This window comes from Benincasa hispida, chromosome 1, assembly GCF_009727055.1.
Source record: "Benincasa hispida cultivar B227 chromosome 1, ASM972705v1, whole genome shotgun sequence".
Taxonomy (NCBI): domain Eukaryota; kingdom Viridiplantae; phylum Streptophyta; class Magnoliopsida; order Cucurbitales; family Cucurbitaceae; genus Benincasa; species Benincasa hispida.
Window position 1 is genome coordinate 83811096 of NC_052349.1, and position 15376 is coordinate 83826471.

At 33.3% G+C, this 15376-nt stretch overlaps 2 protein-coding genes across 7 annotated transcripts; one reads left to right on the forward strand and one right to left on the reverse strand.

Moving 5' to 3' along the window:
- Nucleotides 1–860: 860 nt before the first annotated feature.
- On the forward strand, nucleotides 861–1867 carry LOC120086935 (PRA1 family protein F2). The gene has a single exon (XM_039043746.1). The coding sequence runs from the start codon at nucleotides 1021–1023 to the stop codon at nucleotides 1561–1563; it is 543 nt and encodes a 180-aa protein (XP_038899674.1). The 5' UTR covers nucleotides 861–1020; the 3' UTR covers nucleotides 1564–1867.
- A 2423-nt stretch (nucleotides 1868–4290) lies between these two features.
- Nucleotides 4291–10319, reverse strand: LOC120080974 (inactive protein kinase SELMODRAFT_444075-like). Of its 6 annotated transcripts, none has more exons than XM_039035661.1 (11): nucleotides 9687–10179; nucleotides 9283–9521; nucleotides 8705–8977; nucleotides 8149–8303; nucleotides 7955–8049; nucleotides 6806–7848; nucleotides 6321–6481; nucleotides 5896–5972; nucleotides 5662–5809; nucleotides 5369–5518; nucleotides 4291–4822 (listed from the first exon to the last, which is right to left on the reverse strand). In XM_039035661.1, the coding sequence occupies exons 3-11, from the start codon at nucleotides 8883–8885 to the stop codon at nucleotides 4577–4579; spliced, it is 2256 nt and encodes a 751-aa protein (XP_038891589.1). In that variant the 5' UTR covers nucleotides 8886–8977; nucleotides 9283–9521; nucleotides 9687–10179; the 3' UTR covers nucleotides 4291–4576. The 6 variants fall into 6 exon arrangements, with proteins under 6 accessions (XP_038891589.1, XP_038891603.1, XP_038891594.1 ...); XM_039035675.1 differs by having other exon boundaries at nucleotides 8705–9013; XM_039035666.1 differs by having other exon boundaries at nucleotides 8705–9086.
- Nucleotides 10320–15376: the final 5057 nt, after the last annotated feature.

A 15376-nucleotide genomic window follows, 5' to 3' on the forward strand; every position in this document is an offset into this window, starting at 1 on the left:
ATATTTTAGGTATTGAACTTTGCATTTGTTTTTAAAATCTGTAAAAATTGGAAAACATGTTTAATCTTCTGTCATTTGCCATGTTGTAAATGATCAATTATGTCTTCTCAATTTTTAACCATTAATCACTATATCAAAATTTCATCCATTCATTTCAAAGAAAATTGTAAGAAAAGAAAAAATCTTAAAACTTCTTTGGAGTAATTTCTAAATTCAATAGTCAATCTTTTTTAAGTTTAGAGACCAAGATATATATTCATTAGTTCTATTTAATTAAATTACAGATTTTATTCCCGGACTTTTGATTTTCTAAAAGACAAAAAACACCAATTTAACAAATACAAAATTACAAATTTAGTAACCAATTAAATATTTTTAAATGTTTAAAGACTAAACAAACACAAACTACAAAAATTTATAGAGGGGGCTTGTAATGTAACCCTTTTGTTGATACATTTTAATCTTTATTTACATTATTTTTAATAAAACAAAGGTTAAATTGTATTTTAGTCCATGTACTTTAGAATTGTCATATATATATATATAACGAAAATTATTTTAAATGTCAAATTATTAAAATTATTTTCAAATATAACAAAATGTCACCATCTATGAATAATACACGATGGTAGTCTATAAAATGTCTATTGATGATAGACAGTGATATTTTATAATATATGTAAATATTTTGGTACATTTTTCTATATTTGAAAACAATTTTAGAAAAATCAATAACAATTGGAGACTAAAACTTTTTTTAAAGTAAAGAACTAAAATTGAAATTTAAAAATATATATATATATAGAGAGAGAGAGAGAGAGGACTAAAATTAAATAAGTTTCAATTTATTGAAAAAAAAAAAAAAAAAAGTGGGAATGAATTGAGGGCACATTTTATTGCCCGTCAAAGTTCCATTCTTCAGATCCCTCAAATCATTTTCTTCCTCTCTGTCAATCCCCAAATTCCCCTCAAAACCGTTCAAACCCTCTTCCACCTCCGGCAACGGCTCCGGCCACAAAAATGACCAATTACGGCACCATTCCGACCTCCTCCGCCGCCGCCGCTAACCTCGAGTACATCTCTCGCGCCAAACAGCGTTTCAAAGACGGCCTAGGTCACCGCCGTCCATGGCGTCTAATCGCCGATTACCGCTCCTTCACTCTCCCTTCCAACCTCCACGACACTCTCTCTCGCATCAAAATCAATCTCGCTTACTTCCGTATGAACTACGCCATCGTCGTTCTCGTGATCCTCTTCCTCGCTCTCCTCTGGCATCCGATTTCACTCCTCGTCCTCTTCCTCATGTTATCCCTCTGGCTCTTCCTCTACTTCCTCCGCGATCAGCCTCTCATTCTCGCCGGCCGCATCCTCGAAGATTGGATCATTCTCCTCATCCTCTCAATTCTCACCATCGGATTCTTGTTCTTGACTAACGCTACACTCAACATTCTCATCGCTCTGCTCGTTGGCGCCGCCGTCGTTTTGGCTCACGCCGCCGTGAGGAAGACCGACAATCTTTACTTGGATGAAGAAGCCACTGGATTGATCGCGCCTGGATCGTAATCGGCAATCGTAATGGATTAGTGTTGTTAATTGTAGAGGTTAATTCCATCTTCTTCTTCTTGTTCTGGTTTCTTTTGACGATCTCTGTTTTTTGGCAATTGAAAATTTTATGAAAATTATGTTATTCCATTTCTGCTTTCAAATTCCACTTAATTTTTCATTCTTGTGATATGCAAATAGGGTTTCTTCTTGTTTTTTTGTTTCGTATTGTAATTTAATTTAATTTTGTCAGTTTGTAATTGTTGACATTTTATTTTTTGTGCTTGATTTTGAATTGGACGACTCAAGGATGTCTTGTTTTTTCCTTTTTCTTTTTTTTTATTAGAAAAAGAAACTAATTATAATTATCTTCTCTTAGTTGGTTTATGAAATGGAGTTATGCAATTAACCTTTTTAGGTTCGTTTTCATATATTTAATAATTCGACTTTTTTTTTTTTTTTTTTTTTTTTTGGTTTTTTGCACCATTTTTTCTTACAATATAAAATACTTCAACTTTTAAAAGTTTCAATTTCAGACCTTTGAGATTGAGTAATAATTTGCTTCATCTAACCCATACCCCTCTTTCCTTTATTACAAAGATAGGCGATGCCTATTATTTTCCTTTTAAATTTAAATTTTATATTATTCTATGTTCTCGCTTTCAAATATTTTCATTTAATCCTACAATATGAAATCTTTTATTTTTGTTGAAGGAGTGTAGTCGTCTAATATGTGTTAGCAATCAAGAGATCCTAGTTCGAATTTCCTTATTTCTATTATATTATATATATAGTTTGATTTTCCCAATGGTCAACTTTGTAAAAAGATTCAGTTTGGGTTTTTCATTTAACTCAATTACAAAAGTATCCTTAAGCTTTTTCGTTTGTTTAAAAAAGATTATTCTTTCAAAAATTACAATAAAGTTTGTTGTTTCATAAACATTTTAAAACTAACAATTGGAGTAGAGTAGGTATCAATTAGAATGTTTTGAATGAAAAATTAGGAATTGAAATAGTGTTGTGGTGGTGATTTAGAACTTAAATTGATACTCGAACATAATCACATCGTTCTATGTCATTGTCCGAATCATTTTACGGTGTAATTTTCATGCAAAATTATATATTAATTTTTTGTTAAAATTTTAAAATCTGTTGTGAAAGTATAAAGTTTTATTATTATTATTTTGCAACGATGGTTTCTTTTTCAAATTGGAAAGAAAAGAAAAGAAAAGAGAGAGAAAAAAAAAAAAAAAAAAGGTGGTATGGTGGCCATATCTTGCAGAGAAAAATGTGTATGTAATTCCAAAATAATACATCCAAAAAATAAATGATATTTTAGTCAATTATTTAATGGTGGAAATAACGAGGGGTATAATAAAACCACATCTCCTTTGCAGAAAAATCTTAATATTAAACATATAACAAGGTTATGTCTTGTTAACCATAAACTACTTGTTATCTGTTTAGATAAGAATTAGAATTTTGTATTTGTGGTATATAATATAGAATATTATAACAGTTATATATATTATCTATATATGATTTGGTCCAACTGGCCTATCCAAAGATCCATTGGTTCCTTGTCTAATTTTAGAAAGAAAGAAAAGATCGATCAATTTAATTTCTAACCTTAATTATCCATTAAACATCAGCACACACGCCAATTGTAATTAACATCTCATTCTTCTTTTAAAGTTGGAGGTTCAAACTCTTATGCCTATTCGGTGTACTTCATTTTTTAAAATTATAATGTCCTTGAATCTTAATTTCTTAACTATAAAATTAAAAATTTAGGGACTTACTATATTTTTTAGGTTCAAAAATCTATTAAACATAAAATCTAAACTTCAAAACTTGATGAACACTTTAAGTTCATGAATCAATTTTTTTTTAGATTCAAAAATCTATTAAACATAAAATCTAAACTTCTGAACACTTTAAGTTCATGAATCAAATTGGCACAAACTTAAAAGTACAGGATGAGTAAATCATGGAGATAAGTTAGCCTAAAATTTAGAAAGCAATAATTATAACATGAGGCTTCTCCATAAAAAGTAGTATCATTTGTTAAAACTATAGTAACATGCTATATGTTGAGTCTTTCAAAATTGTGTGTTAAGGGGACATCATTACTAAAAAGAATACTACATTTGCCTTATTTAAATTTGAAACAATAATAATAATAATGATTAAAAAAAAGGTTTGATCATATTACAAGCCACAACTAAATGAATCTTCACAATAATCAAAGTTTGATTTTATTCATTACAAAAAGGTTACTTTTATTTGTATGGTCGTCTATCATTGAAGCTTTTTCTCATCTCACAAATTTAACAATTATTGCTACCCTCCCTTATAATTCTGTCTATTCTATTCTTTTTAAAAGAGATACAAGGTAATCTTAGGAAATTCAAGAAGCAAAAAATTTTATTTAACATTCATTTATTCACTAATGATTTTTTAAAAACCAAAACAAACAAACAAAAGAAAGAAATTTGAAGTTATGTAGTATACTTACATTGCTATATTGTCTCATTGATCTTCTCATTCAACTCTTCAAACTTCAACATTCAAAACTTAGTAAAAATCTATCTCAAAACATACATTCACATAAATACAACGATACAAGCACATGAACGTACTAGTAACGATTCAATCAACACCAATATAGTTGATATAAAGCTTCCTTCGCTAAGATTCATCTCTATTGGTACACGAAAGAGATCGAGTGAGAAAGGAGGGGGAGAGTTATTTTGTCAAAGAACAACTTCCTAGATTTGGTAAAAATAAAAAATAAAAGCATCTTCAGATGTGAAGTTAGAAAGTGACCATATAGGCTTTTACTACTACACTATTTTTCCTACAAAACTTACAAAAAAACCCCCCACCATATTTTTCCACTTACTAATACTACTACTATACACAAACAGAAGCTTATAATGAGGAAAAAGAATTACCCAAAAAAATTAATTGGGGAAGTACAAATTCAGCAGACTAAAGAGTGTAGTGTATATTCTAGGAATGTTGAGCCACTTTACAAATCACTTCCACTTGAAGTCCTCCTTGTCTTGTCCCTTTCCCAGTAACCTGGTCTTAAATTTTCAACACAGACTTTTTCATTGAACCTCTCTAGGGTCTCATCTGACAACGAGCCACTGTAGGTTTGCTGCTGCTGCTGTTGCTCGGTCCACATTCGACCACTCCGGTTTCCCACATCGTATCCGGGAGTTGATAAGTAATTAGCATCCATGACGAGGTCGCCTTCCAGAATCCGTAAAACCTTGACAGTTGAAAATAGAATATGAATTGTCAAGTCTTGAGAATATGGTGGTGGTCCATATTTTGATGCCTCCAAATCAAGATACTGATAAGTTTCGGGATTCCCTCAACTCTCTCCTTTTGAAATAATACAAAATAGGGGGTTGGAATTTGAATCTAAGGTGGGTATTTTGTATCTAATTGGCCACTCTATGAGTTGTCATTAAGGGACCAGAACTCCTTTACTAACTTTTGGACATTTTGATTTCTACCTCATTGAAGTTGTGTTGAACTAATTCTACATTCTGATTCTTAAATTCTTTCCTAACTAGCAACATAATATCTTTCAGAAGTTGGAATTTTCGGTTTCAGGGAGGCGAGTGAAACAGTTTTGATAAGTGATTAAACTACTTATACAAGGTTCCTCACATTCAAAACATACCCAGTTGTCTCCCTACCAGCCTATCTGTATTCATGGATCGATTGGACAATGTATTGGGGAATAGAAAACAAGTGCTACAATGTGTAAGTGATTTCTAATGAGATGGTTTTAGACTTGGTATCTCACCTGTGACATACGAGGCCTTGCGTTGGGATCTCTTCGGATGCATAACGATGCGGCATGCAGCATGCAGTACACTTCATGCTCTGCAAAGCTATTTCCCAACCTTGGATCGATCAGTTCATCAATGAGAAATTCATCCAACAGGGGGCGTGCCTGATTTGCATAAACATAGTATGAGTAGCCAGTTAGCAATGGTACCTTTTGAAGCTTGTTAACTACGAAGAATTTGAATGTTAGAAATGAATATTAAAGTAGGGTGTTAAGCTTTTTTCAGAAGTATATTCACTCATCCATACCCATTCAGTGAGACACTGTTGACCTTTTGGCCGACTAAGGTCTACGGCTTTTCTTCCAGTAATTAGCTCCACCAGTACCACCCCAAAGGAATAAACATCGGCCTTTTCTGTGATTTGGCCACTTTGAGCATACTCTGGAGCCAAATACCTACACCACAGAAAATAATCGTGTTCAATACAATATGCAAACGATGCGTGATAGAGAAAAGGTACAAGATATCATTAGATGTCTACCCAAATGTTCCAATAACTCTTGTCTCAACACCAGTATCTCCGTCAGGCTGCCATCTTGCAAGGCCAAAATCTCCAACCTTGAAGAAAAAGAATGAAACTTAGACTTTGTCTCAGAAGAAAAGTTTAATGAAGAAAGGACCCTTGATCAATTCTAGCATCCTAAGGAGTATAACAACACAATTTTTCATAGACTACTGTCTGTCTGTACTGTAATTTGCGATGCATTAAGTGGTAAATATTTGATAATATTGGAACCCAGAATTTGAAAAGATATTGGCATCCACACGGTTTATTCTTGACTGGGTTATCGATATACAGAGGTTGAGGTAGTAAAAAGTAGTTTGATAGATATCTGAAAATGGGAGCTGCGTGTGATGGAAGATTGAAGACATATAAAGCAGTTTGAAGATTGGAAGTTTTCATACTAGTGGTTCAAAATCATGGGTGATAAGAATGTTGTTTGGCCGCATATCCCGGTGAACAATGCAACCCACTCTACATTCTTCATGGAGATATCGTAGGCCCCTTGCAGCTCCCACGGCAATTTTTTGCCGGGCAGACCATTCTAGTGGCTCTTGTTGGCGTCCTGAAAATGCACCTCCAAATTACTCACAAAAGCATTTAACCACAAAGCAAAATAAAATATATGATAATAACAATTTATATTAGATGACTTAGTCACAACTAAAATTATATATGAACTGTTGAAGTAGGAAAAAACCTAAGTGTAGGAGAAATGTGAGGATTCTTTCATTGCACCTGTGTACTCATTTTAAGACCCTAGGAAGGAAATCCAGAATTTTGAAATGTAATCTATTTCGACATAAGTAACAAGTGGGATCATGTATTTTAAAATGTGCATGCAGTAATTAGATGTGTATTTTTCAAGGGGTTGAATTCAAAACATTACCATATAAATGAGAATCCAGTGAACCATTGCAGATGTATTCATACACCAACAACCTTCTCTTCTCCTCTATACAAAAGCCAATCAACATAACAACATTTCGATGCTGTGCACAGCTAAGAACTTCGACTTCTGAACAAAATTCAAGGTCTCCCTGAGAACTAGCTAGTTTGTGCTGCTTGACAGCGACCACCTGTCCATCTGGGAGTACCCCTCTGTGAACAGATCCATATCCACCTTCAGCCAAAAAGTTGGCTTGTGAAAATCCACCAGTAGCAAGCTCCAGCTCAGCATAGCTGAACCACCTTGGAGGTTTTCCAAAAACTGGTGCCTTGTGTTGGCATATTGAACATAATGGAGGAGGGCCTGGTGGCGTGTTCCTGGATAAAGAAACTGCATCTCGTACGTCCCCATGAAAATCATTGTCACTTCTATGGCTTGACATTCCAATACTTGATTCTCTGTCAAGTGTAGAAGACTTTGGTAGAAAAGATTTTCTTGTTGAGCCTTGATTCCTATCATCACATCTCTGTGACCTTCCACTTATGTGTTGTGAGGATTGAAGATGAGAACTTAGAAACTCTGTCATCCACGGTTGGAATCTTAAACTCGCAGAAGAGACAGATAAATTCTCAATATCCGAGTCTGAACTAGCAGCATCAAGTTCTTTATTTTCCTTTATAACAAACAATTCCTCCTTCTTTGTGTCTCCATTCATTTCAGAGTTGAAAAATGGTGAAGTTCCAGGATCTGAGCTCGACACTGATGATGTTCCAGCTTCCGTAGCGGTAAAAGGTGTGCCCAACTCTGGACTGCTACTGGGGGTCACAACTGGTCCCCGAATGAAATCTAGAGGATCACTATTTTCTTTTTGATGGCTTTCAGACCCTTCATCTATATCAGAAGGTGACGGAGAGGGCACTTCTGGTTCCTTCTTTGGAGACCCAACCAGGTTCAAACGTAGAACTTTTGGTTGTGATCGCTTCATTACAACAATGTTGCACTGTAACTCTTCCATGCAACATTTCTCCTCGTGTTTGAGCTGTCTGAAACAATTAGAAAATAGTATCACACGTCGTAGGGAGAGAAAGACCACAAACATGGAAGCAAATGTTAGATTTGAGAGAACTGAGAAGTGAGCAGGAGAACTACTTGTCTAACACAACCCAGCTAGCTTGAGCTCTCTTGGCCTCAGCAGCTACTGCCCCACTCGGCGACCCCGAAACAATTTTAATTTTCACATTTATCTGCCAAAGAAAAAGTTCCATTTCAAGAAATATGTCATCTAATTGGAGTAATTAATTTTTAGACATGGGAAAGCAGTAAGAGGAAGTCAAAGTTCTAACCTTATTTGGATCATAAACATCATGAAGCTGAAGGATCATCTGAGAACAGGAGTCAGTAATATCACATTTCAGCTCCGAGCTTGTCCCAGAATGAGCTTTCTTGTGACCACTTGCACAATCCCCAGCAAATCTCGGAAAACCCCAGAATTTTCTACCTGAAGGATATGATGCTATTAGTAATCCATCTACTAATTAAACATAATAAATCACTGGAGTGGCCAGATCCAGTTGTCCCATATCGAACTGTCTTTTTTTCTTTCTGGACAACCATTTGGAACGTGAGAAGGCTCTATATTAATGAGAGGCGAAAAAAAAGATCCAATGACACTGGAACACCCTCTAGACTAAGATCTGGAAACATGTTTGATAAAAAGCAGAAACTATGTGACAAGATTTGAAGGAGATCGGTTAAAGGCAGAACAACCAGAATAGGAAGATGAACAAATGATTGACCAATAACAGGGACATGAAGGATATAAGAGGAAACCGAGGTTGGATCATCACTAAATGCTTCAGTATTTGCATAAATCAAAATGAGGGAAAGGGAGAAATGTACCAGAGCTTTGAGAAGGGACAACAACCAGCAGAGTTATGCAATCTCCAATTTGAACAACATGAGTCAACGCCCAAACAAGTGCAGTTTTAGGAATTTCTTTGGAAGCCTTCACTGCAACAATCACCTTCTGGACATCATCAGAACCTTTGTCCTGCTTTCCCCGCTTCTGATCCCGACTCATTACCACGTCGATTCGTTGAAATTTTTACACTCTAGAAAGTCAATTCTCACACCCCAAGAAGCAGATATCGCCACTGCTGCTCAAAGACATGGCTGAGGACCAAACCCAGAAACATGTGCATTATTGATCTGTCCCACAATGTTGGATTCAATTTATGTTCCCGACCGACATGCTCACAATTCAGGCCAGTTAAACCTGAGCCTACAATGACACGACCTTTTCCACAGTAATTTACATACATTACCACACTTTCATTTTATCTTAATCAGTATTTCAGAGCATAGTCTTCGACATTTTGATATTCAAAATTCTCTTTAACTCATGTGCAACTTAAAAACAGAGAGAATCAGAAGATAATTGGCAACAAACTGCAAACCAAAAAAGAAAGCAAACCCACATGCAGAATTGATTTCTCTATTCATTTTGAACTATGCACCTCCTCCGAGCTTTCAAATCACCAAAAATGGCTCTCACCCAACAGGGATTTGAGAGAATTCAGTTAAAAAGATACTTCAGACAACACTATGTTTCACTTCTAAGGTCCAACCAAAACAGGAACGAGGCTGTGACGTGACAGAAGCCAGCTCTTGCTGATGTGCAATGAATGAGAGGCGAATCACTTGAAACAGAACCCAGCTGGAAAATAAACTCAATCAGCTCAAATAAAGCTTCATCAAATCTGATTAAAACCAGATCAGAAAGAAATAAAGATCCATTATCAGCAAAAGAACAAATACAGCATTCAACATTCATCAAAATGCACATGGTATTACTTTAAACTCATAGCTCAAATCCACCTACCGATTGAAAACCCCCAAAAAAATCTTGAATCGAAACAGAGCCAAAAAAAGCTGCTCAGAACAAACAGAAAACAAAACCCAGAAACAACTTGTTATCCAAATCTTAGCGAGGGCTTGCTTTTTCCCTCCCCTTCCCTCTGATGGGTCTCCTTCTTCTTTCACGTCAAGCCAGCAGAGTCACAGAAAGAAGCCAAAATGGGTCCGAAAAGAGAGGATAGATCGAATTTTGTAAGGAAAAAGGAAAACAGAGTAATGAAAACCCAAAACATAAATTGGGTTTTTCCAATTTCTCTTTCTTTCTCTCTTGTTTTTGTGCTAATGCCAACCACCTCCACCCAACCCTGAGCCCAGAAAAACCTTTTTGAGATAATAAGTACAAAAGCTTTTTTAGAGATTGAAGAGAGAGAGAGGGTGTTGAGTGAAATTGAAAAGAACAATCAATCAGCTTTGTGGTGTGTGTGTGTCTGTTAGAGAGAGAAGGTTGAAGATAAAAGAAATTTTGAAACTACCTCTCTTCAGAAGTTGGGTCATTCACGAGGGAAGATAACATCAAAATCAGTATCACAATCATAACTCTCACAAACTTTTATTTCATTTTATCCCAATCTTTCATATGATTCTAACTTTTATGTTCAAAATACTTTCAAATCTATAACCTCCCATTCCAAGCTACGAGGTTTTAACTATCTTAAGTTTATTGATATTGTATTCATTTTTTAAGAAATGTGTGATTTGTAGAGGCTTAGATTTGATTACCATTTAATCTTATAGATTTACTTGACACCCAAATGTTGTAGAATCAAATAGATTGTCCGATGAAATTAGTCGAAATATGTGTAATTAGTTGGCTCGACACTCATGGATATAAAAAAAATGTAGGATTTAAAAAAGATTAGGGTCACGTTTACCCCAATTAAAACATAATCCATGAATGGTAAAGTAAAAAGTGGGTTCTAAATTATTACATTTGTTGTTATTTACTTATAACGAACATGTGAGTTTCATCTCCAAATTTGTAATCAAAACACGTAATCTAATTGAGAAATGGAAGGTACTCAACTTGATTATGCTTGAAAAGTATGTGGTATCCACTACTACATTTATAAATATTGTTACTAAAACATTAAACATTATGGGAATTATGAATATGTCACATTTATTGTTACCTTTACCATTATCATTTTGATCAAAAAAATGTGACAGATTTGTAATCCTAAGTAAACATGTTAAAAAACAATTTAATTACGTTTGTGATTGAGACTCATTACGATTGATCCATCAAAGAAAATTTCATTACGATTACGTCACTTTATATTATGATTTGGTAAACTTGGACTATATGATTAATCGAATCGAACATCTAAAAAGAAAATGTAGAGTTGTTTTAATTAAAAAAGTGAAATTTAGAGGGAAACGAAAGAAGGGGGTGTAGGAAGGAATAGGTAGAATAAATACAAAGATTAGCTCACACTGTGCAAATGCAAGCATGTCTCTGTGCTTCATCAGCCTGCAGCTCAATCAGTTGCCTCTGCCATTTTTACCCAATGAAAGTTTTAGTTTCTTAAATTTTCATAAAGCCCTCCCATTTCATTGTAATTACAAAACTAACACTCCCAATCTTGAGTTCATTTCTCTTTAAGAAGCCTCTTGTGAGAGGGGATTTCTTTTGTATAGGGTTTTTTCTCTCTCTTTTGGAATATACTTGGAAGAAATAAATGGGGCCCATTAACTTTATTTTTAAATATTTGATTTGAATTAAAGGTTTGGTTGATAAGAACAAAAATAATAAGAGTATGGTTTTTGGAGAAAAAAAAAAGGTGAATGGAATCATCTAATTTGAATGGATGCACTTTTCATCTGACCGTACCATAATGTAACATTATTAGCTATATTGGGAAAAGTGTGGTTTGATTATGTATATATAAAGCTTTGCCTGAATTTTTGAGCCAAAGTGCTTTGGAGTTCAAAAAGAGGAAAATGAAAATAAAATTATTTTAGTGATCTTTAAATTACTTTTATTTAGATGGATAATTTATAAATGATTGTGAGCACAATTACGATGAGGTAAAAGAAAATTCTTGAATTCGAAACATGGAAGATTAACAATGATTTTGATTCGTTCCAATAATCGAATGAAATATAGATAGAAATTAGTGCAAAACTGATTATCAAAGGAAATAAGACATTTGTCTTTCCCTCGCGTTTAATTGAAAATGAATGTTTATAATCCTCTTTTAAAATATGTAAAAGTGGATATGTTTTTAATGTGGATTTTGATATATATTTGAATTATCCTTGACATATCTAAAATGTATGGGTGTAATTTAATCTTGGGACATTCTAAGACTCTGTCGTAAAAGAAGGTCTCCATCCTAAAGTGTCTCTAAATAAATAATAGATGAAATGTCTCAACAACTAGTAACTCTCCCCACCCTAAGAGTAGGTCTAGGTTGTATAAGAATGGGAGTTGTTCAGTGTCGGTACATTCTAAGACTTTATCATACAGTAAGAAAGTATTGGTCCCAAAGTGTCCAAATAAATAATAGACGAAGATATTCCAATAATTATTGAAGTCCCCCTCCTATTATCTCTGAAAATGGATTTAGGTTTATAGGTCGGTGCTCTGTTTAAATCTAAGTGATAAAAAATTATAGTCAATAAAATAAAAATCACCTAATTTTATATAACAAATTAAAATAGTTTATGACATTTTCTATATGTCTATTTTAAATCTAAATGATAAGTTGTTGTTTTTCTTTTTCAAGCTTTATGTTATTGTTTTTCCTTTTTGACATCCTTATTCAAAATAAGAGTCGTTGGTTTGTTTGTTTACCTTTTTTTTTTTTCTTTTTTCCCTTTCTCCATGGTTTGTTTCTTGCTTTTTAATCTTCCTTGATTCATATATTTTATTTTATTTAATTTTTTTTTTTTAAAAAAAAAAACCCCAAAATGGTAAATAAAGGCAATATGGGTGGCACTTTCTCCAATACATTTGAAGACCCATTTCAATTTTGAACCTTCTCATTAATTGCAAAAACGTGAACTCAACCACAATCCCAAGTAAGCATTTATAACAAATATCAAATAATATAATTTTTTTAAAAAAAATAAAATTAAAATTAACATAGCCCTACCTTCCGACACTTTCCCATTCGCACGGCCCCACGTGGGTCCACTCGCCGTTACCCATCCCCGTCACTGTCCATCACCCAACCATTGATCCATCGCCACCAACGTCGCTCTGTCACCGTTTCTCAACGTCGTCAACGATTTCCGTTACACAAACTCACGCTTGGCGCGTGAGCACCTTCCGATTATCTTCACGTCAGAAAACGGTGACAGATTTACCTCACGGCTAGGTAACTGTAGCAGCGGCCTCTGCCGCTGCAGTGACCAGACGACGGCGTTTTTGGCGGCTGACGTCCTCGGCTTCGGTGCCACGTATCCCGGATCGTGTCGCAGCTTTCGAACCTCCTAAAGTTTTTTTTTTTTAATTGTATTTTACAATTTTTTTAGTGAAGTAATTGTATATTATTTATTTCATCTTATTTTGGTCATTTTCGACAAAAGACAAAAAATAAATAAATATTATTTCAAATATGGCTAATATTAATCAACTATCCATAATCCAATCAAAAGAAGAAATATATATATAGTACAGAACGCACGTTTTCTTGCATGTTTATATATTTTGTTAATCGAATATTGTTTATTTTATTTGCTGTCTAAAAATTTTTTTATTTGTTTAGTAATTAGTATAAAGTTAAAAGATGCAATGTATTTTATTGGTGAGAAAGTTACCTTTTTTATCCTAAATTTTATGAAATAGGTGTATTTAGTCTCTCATATTTGAAATTAACCAATTTAATCCATAAGTTTTCAAAAATAAGTTTAAAAAATCCAAATAAGTCATTAATTTTGAATAAAAAAATTGATTAGATAAGGCGGTGAGATGAGTTGGAAAAAAATTATTTTTTTAATATTTCACTCATCTCTTTCCCCTCTCCTTTCTCCTCCCCATCTTTCTCTTCTCTTTTATTCTCTCCCCTCTTTTTCATTACTAAATTTTCAGAAAAATTCAAAAAATATGGAAATCTTTAATTCTCATGCTCTCTCACCTCTCCCACCATGGCTACATTTTCAAAAAATTGGGAAAAAAAATCGAAATTGATTGGACTAATTCATTTAGGTTGTGGTAATTATATGAAGTTTACCCATGATTTAGCCACAGTAATTCATCATCATCCTCATGTTCGTCATTTCTATACACCATTATTACAACCGTTGTTGCTGCTGGTCATATTTTTTTTCAAATTTAGGTTAGAGGATATGAGAGTTAAAGGCTTCGTTTTTATTTTATTTTTTTATTTTCATTTTTTTTGAAATTTAGCAATCGAGAAAAAGGGAGAGAATAAGAGAGAAGAGAGATGAGAGGACGAAGAGAAGGGAGAGGAAAATAAGAGAGATAAGAGAAATATTAAAAAATGATTTTTTTTCTAACTCATCTAGTCATTTTTTTAATTCAAATTTAATAAAAAAAAATTTGTAGATAGACTTTTTAAACCTATTTTTGAAAATTTAGGGACTAAATTGGCTAGTTTTAAACATGAGAGACTAGACGCACCTATTTCTCAAAACTCATGGATCAAAAAAGTATTTTTTTTCCCTTTATTTTTTCAAAAAAATTCGGTGGATTTATAATGTATTTTTATTCTAATGGACAATATTGATTTCACACCTCATCGGCTCATATAGAAATACTAGGCATATATTAAATTTTTAAGACAGTGTGGATCTATAATTTTAGCAGCAAAAGTAAACGATACAATAGTATTGGCTTGACTTTTGTTCTAAGAGGTCTGCTCAGTTTCCCACTTTGCCGTTTGAGTAAGATTTATAGTTTTAGTGAAACTAAATTTACTTAGTATAAGAGACCTTAGATTTATGCATCATTTTCGTGTGTACTAAAATTAAATCGCATTTTCACATTTATAATAAGATAATTGTTTTAAATAGCAAAACTGCTGAAAGTACTTATAAATATAGTATGTCATTCTGACATTGATAGGTGTTTATCAGTGTCTATCATTCTCTATAGCTGATAGACATTAACATTTTACTATATTTATAAATGAGTTGACTCATTTTTCTATATTTAAAAGCAACTATTTAAAATGAGCATATTGAAGTGATTTTGGTTTTGGGACATGACTTTAGATAAAGTGGTGTGACATGTTCAATTGAAACCAGTCAATTGATCTGACTTACAAATGAAAAATATCAATTTACTTTTCTACCCTTTGAGGTTGTATAAATTTAAACTATGAACTGATAATTTTATTGATTTAAACTTTAAACTTTTGCAAGTGTATTAATTTACATCATTTATTACATTTTGTTTTGATAAACATTGTGTGAGACTTATAGTTTTATCGATTAAACTCAATTACGTTTTTTTGGCCCATTACAATTAATCTTTCATACTGTAACGATATACTAATGGTAACCATAACGTAGTTCTAAAATGCAAACAGATCAATCACCCTTCGCTCGTTAATCGATTTGCATTTTTTAATGGGTTATACTTGGGTACATCATTGATAGTCCCATCATCATGCATCTCACTCTTATTACTCACCTAACAAATCATTAAGATATTTCATAAAATAAATAAGAAAAATTAATCACATG

Excerpts from the sequence above, each read along its gene's own strand:
- LOC120086935 (XM_039043746.1), top strand. The coding sequence starts at position 1,021 with ATGACCAATTACGGCACCATTCCGACCTCCTCCGCCGCCGCCGCTAAC.
- LOC120080974 (XM_039035671.1), bottom strand. The coding sequence starts at position 8,885 with ATGAGTCGGGATCAGAAGCGGGGAAAGCAGGACAAAGGTTCTGATGAT. Across the intron at positions 6,482-6,805 it reads ACTGGATTCTCATTTATATG|GACGCCAACAAGAGCCACTA; the intron begins GTAATGTTTTGA and ends GTGCATTTTCAG. Across the intron at positions 5,519-5,661 it reads AACAGTGTCTCACTGAATGG|GCACGCCCCCTGTTGGATGA; the intron begins GTATGGATGAGT and ends TATGCAAATCAG.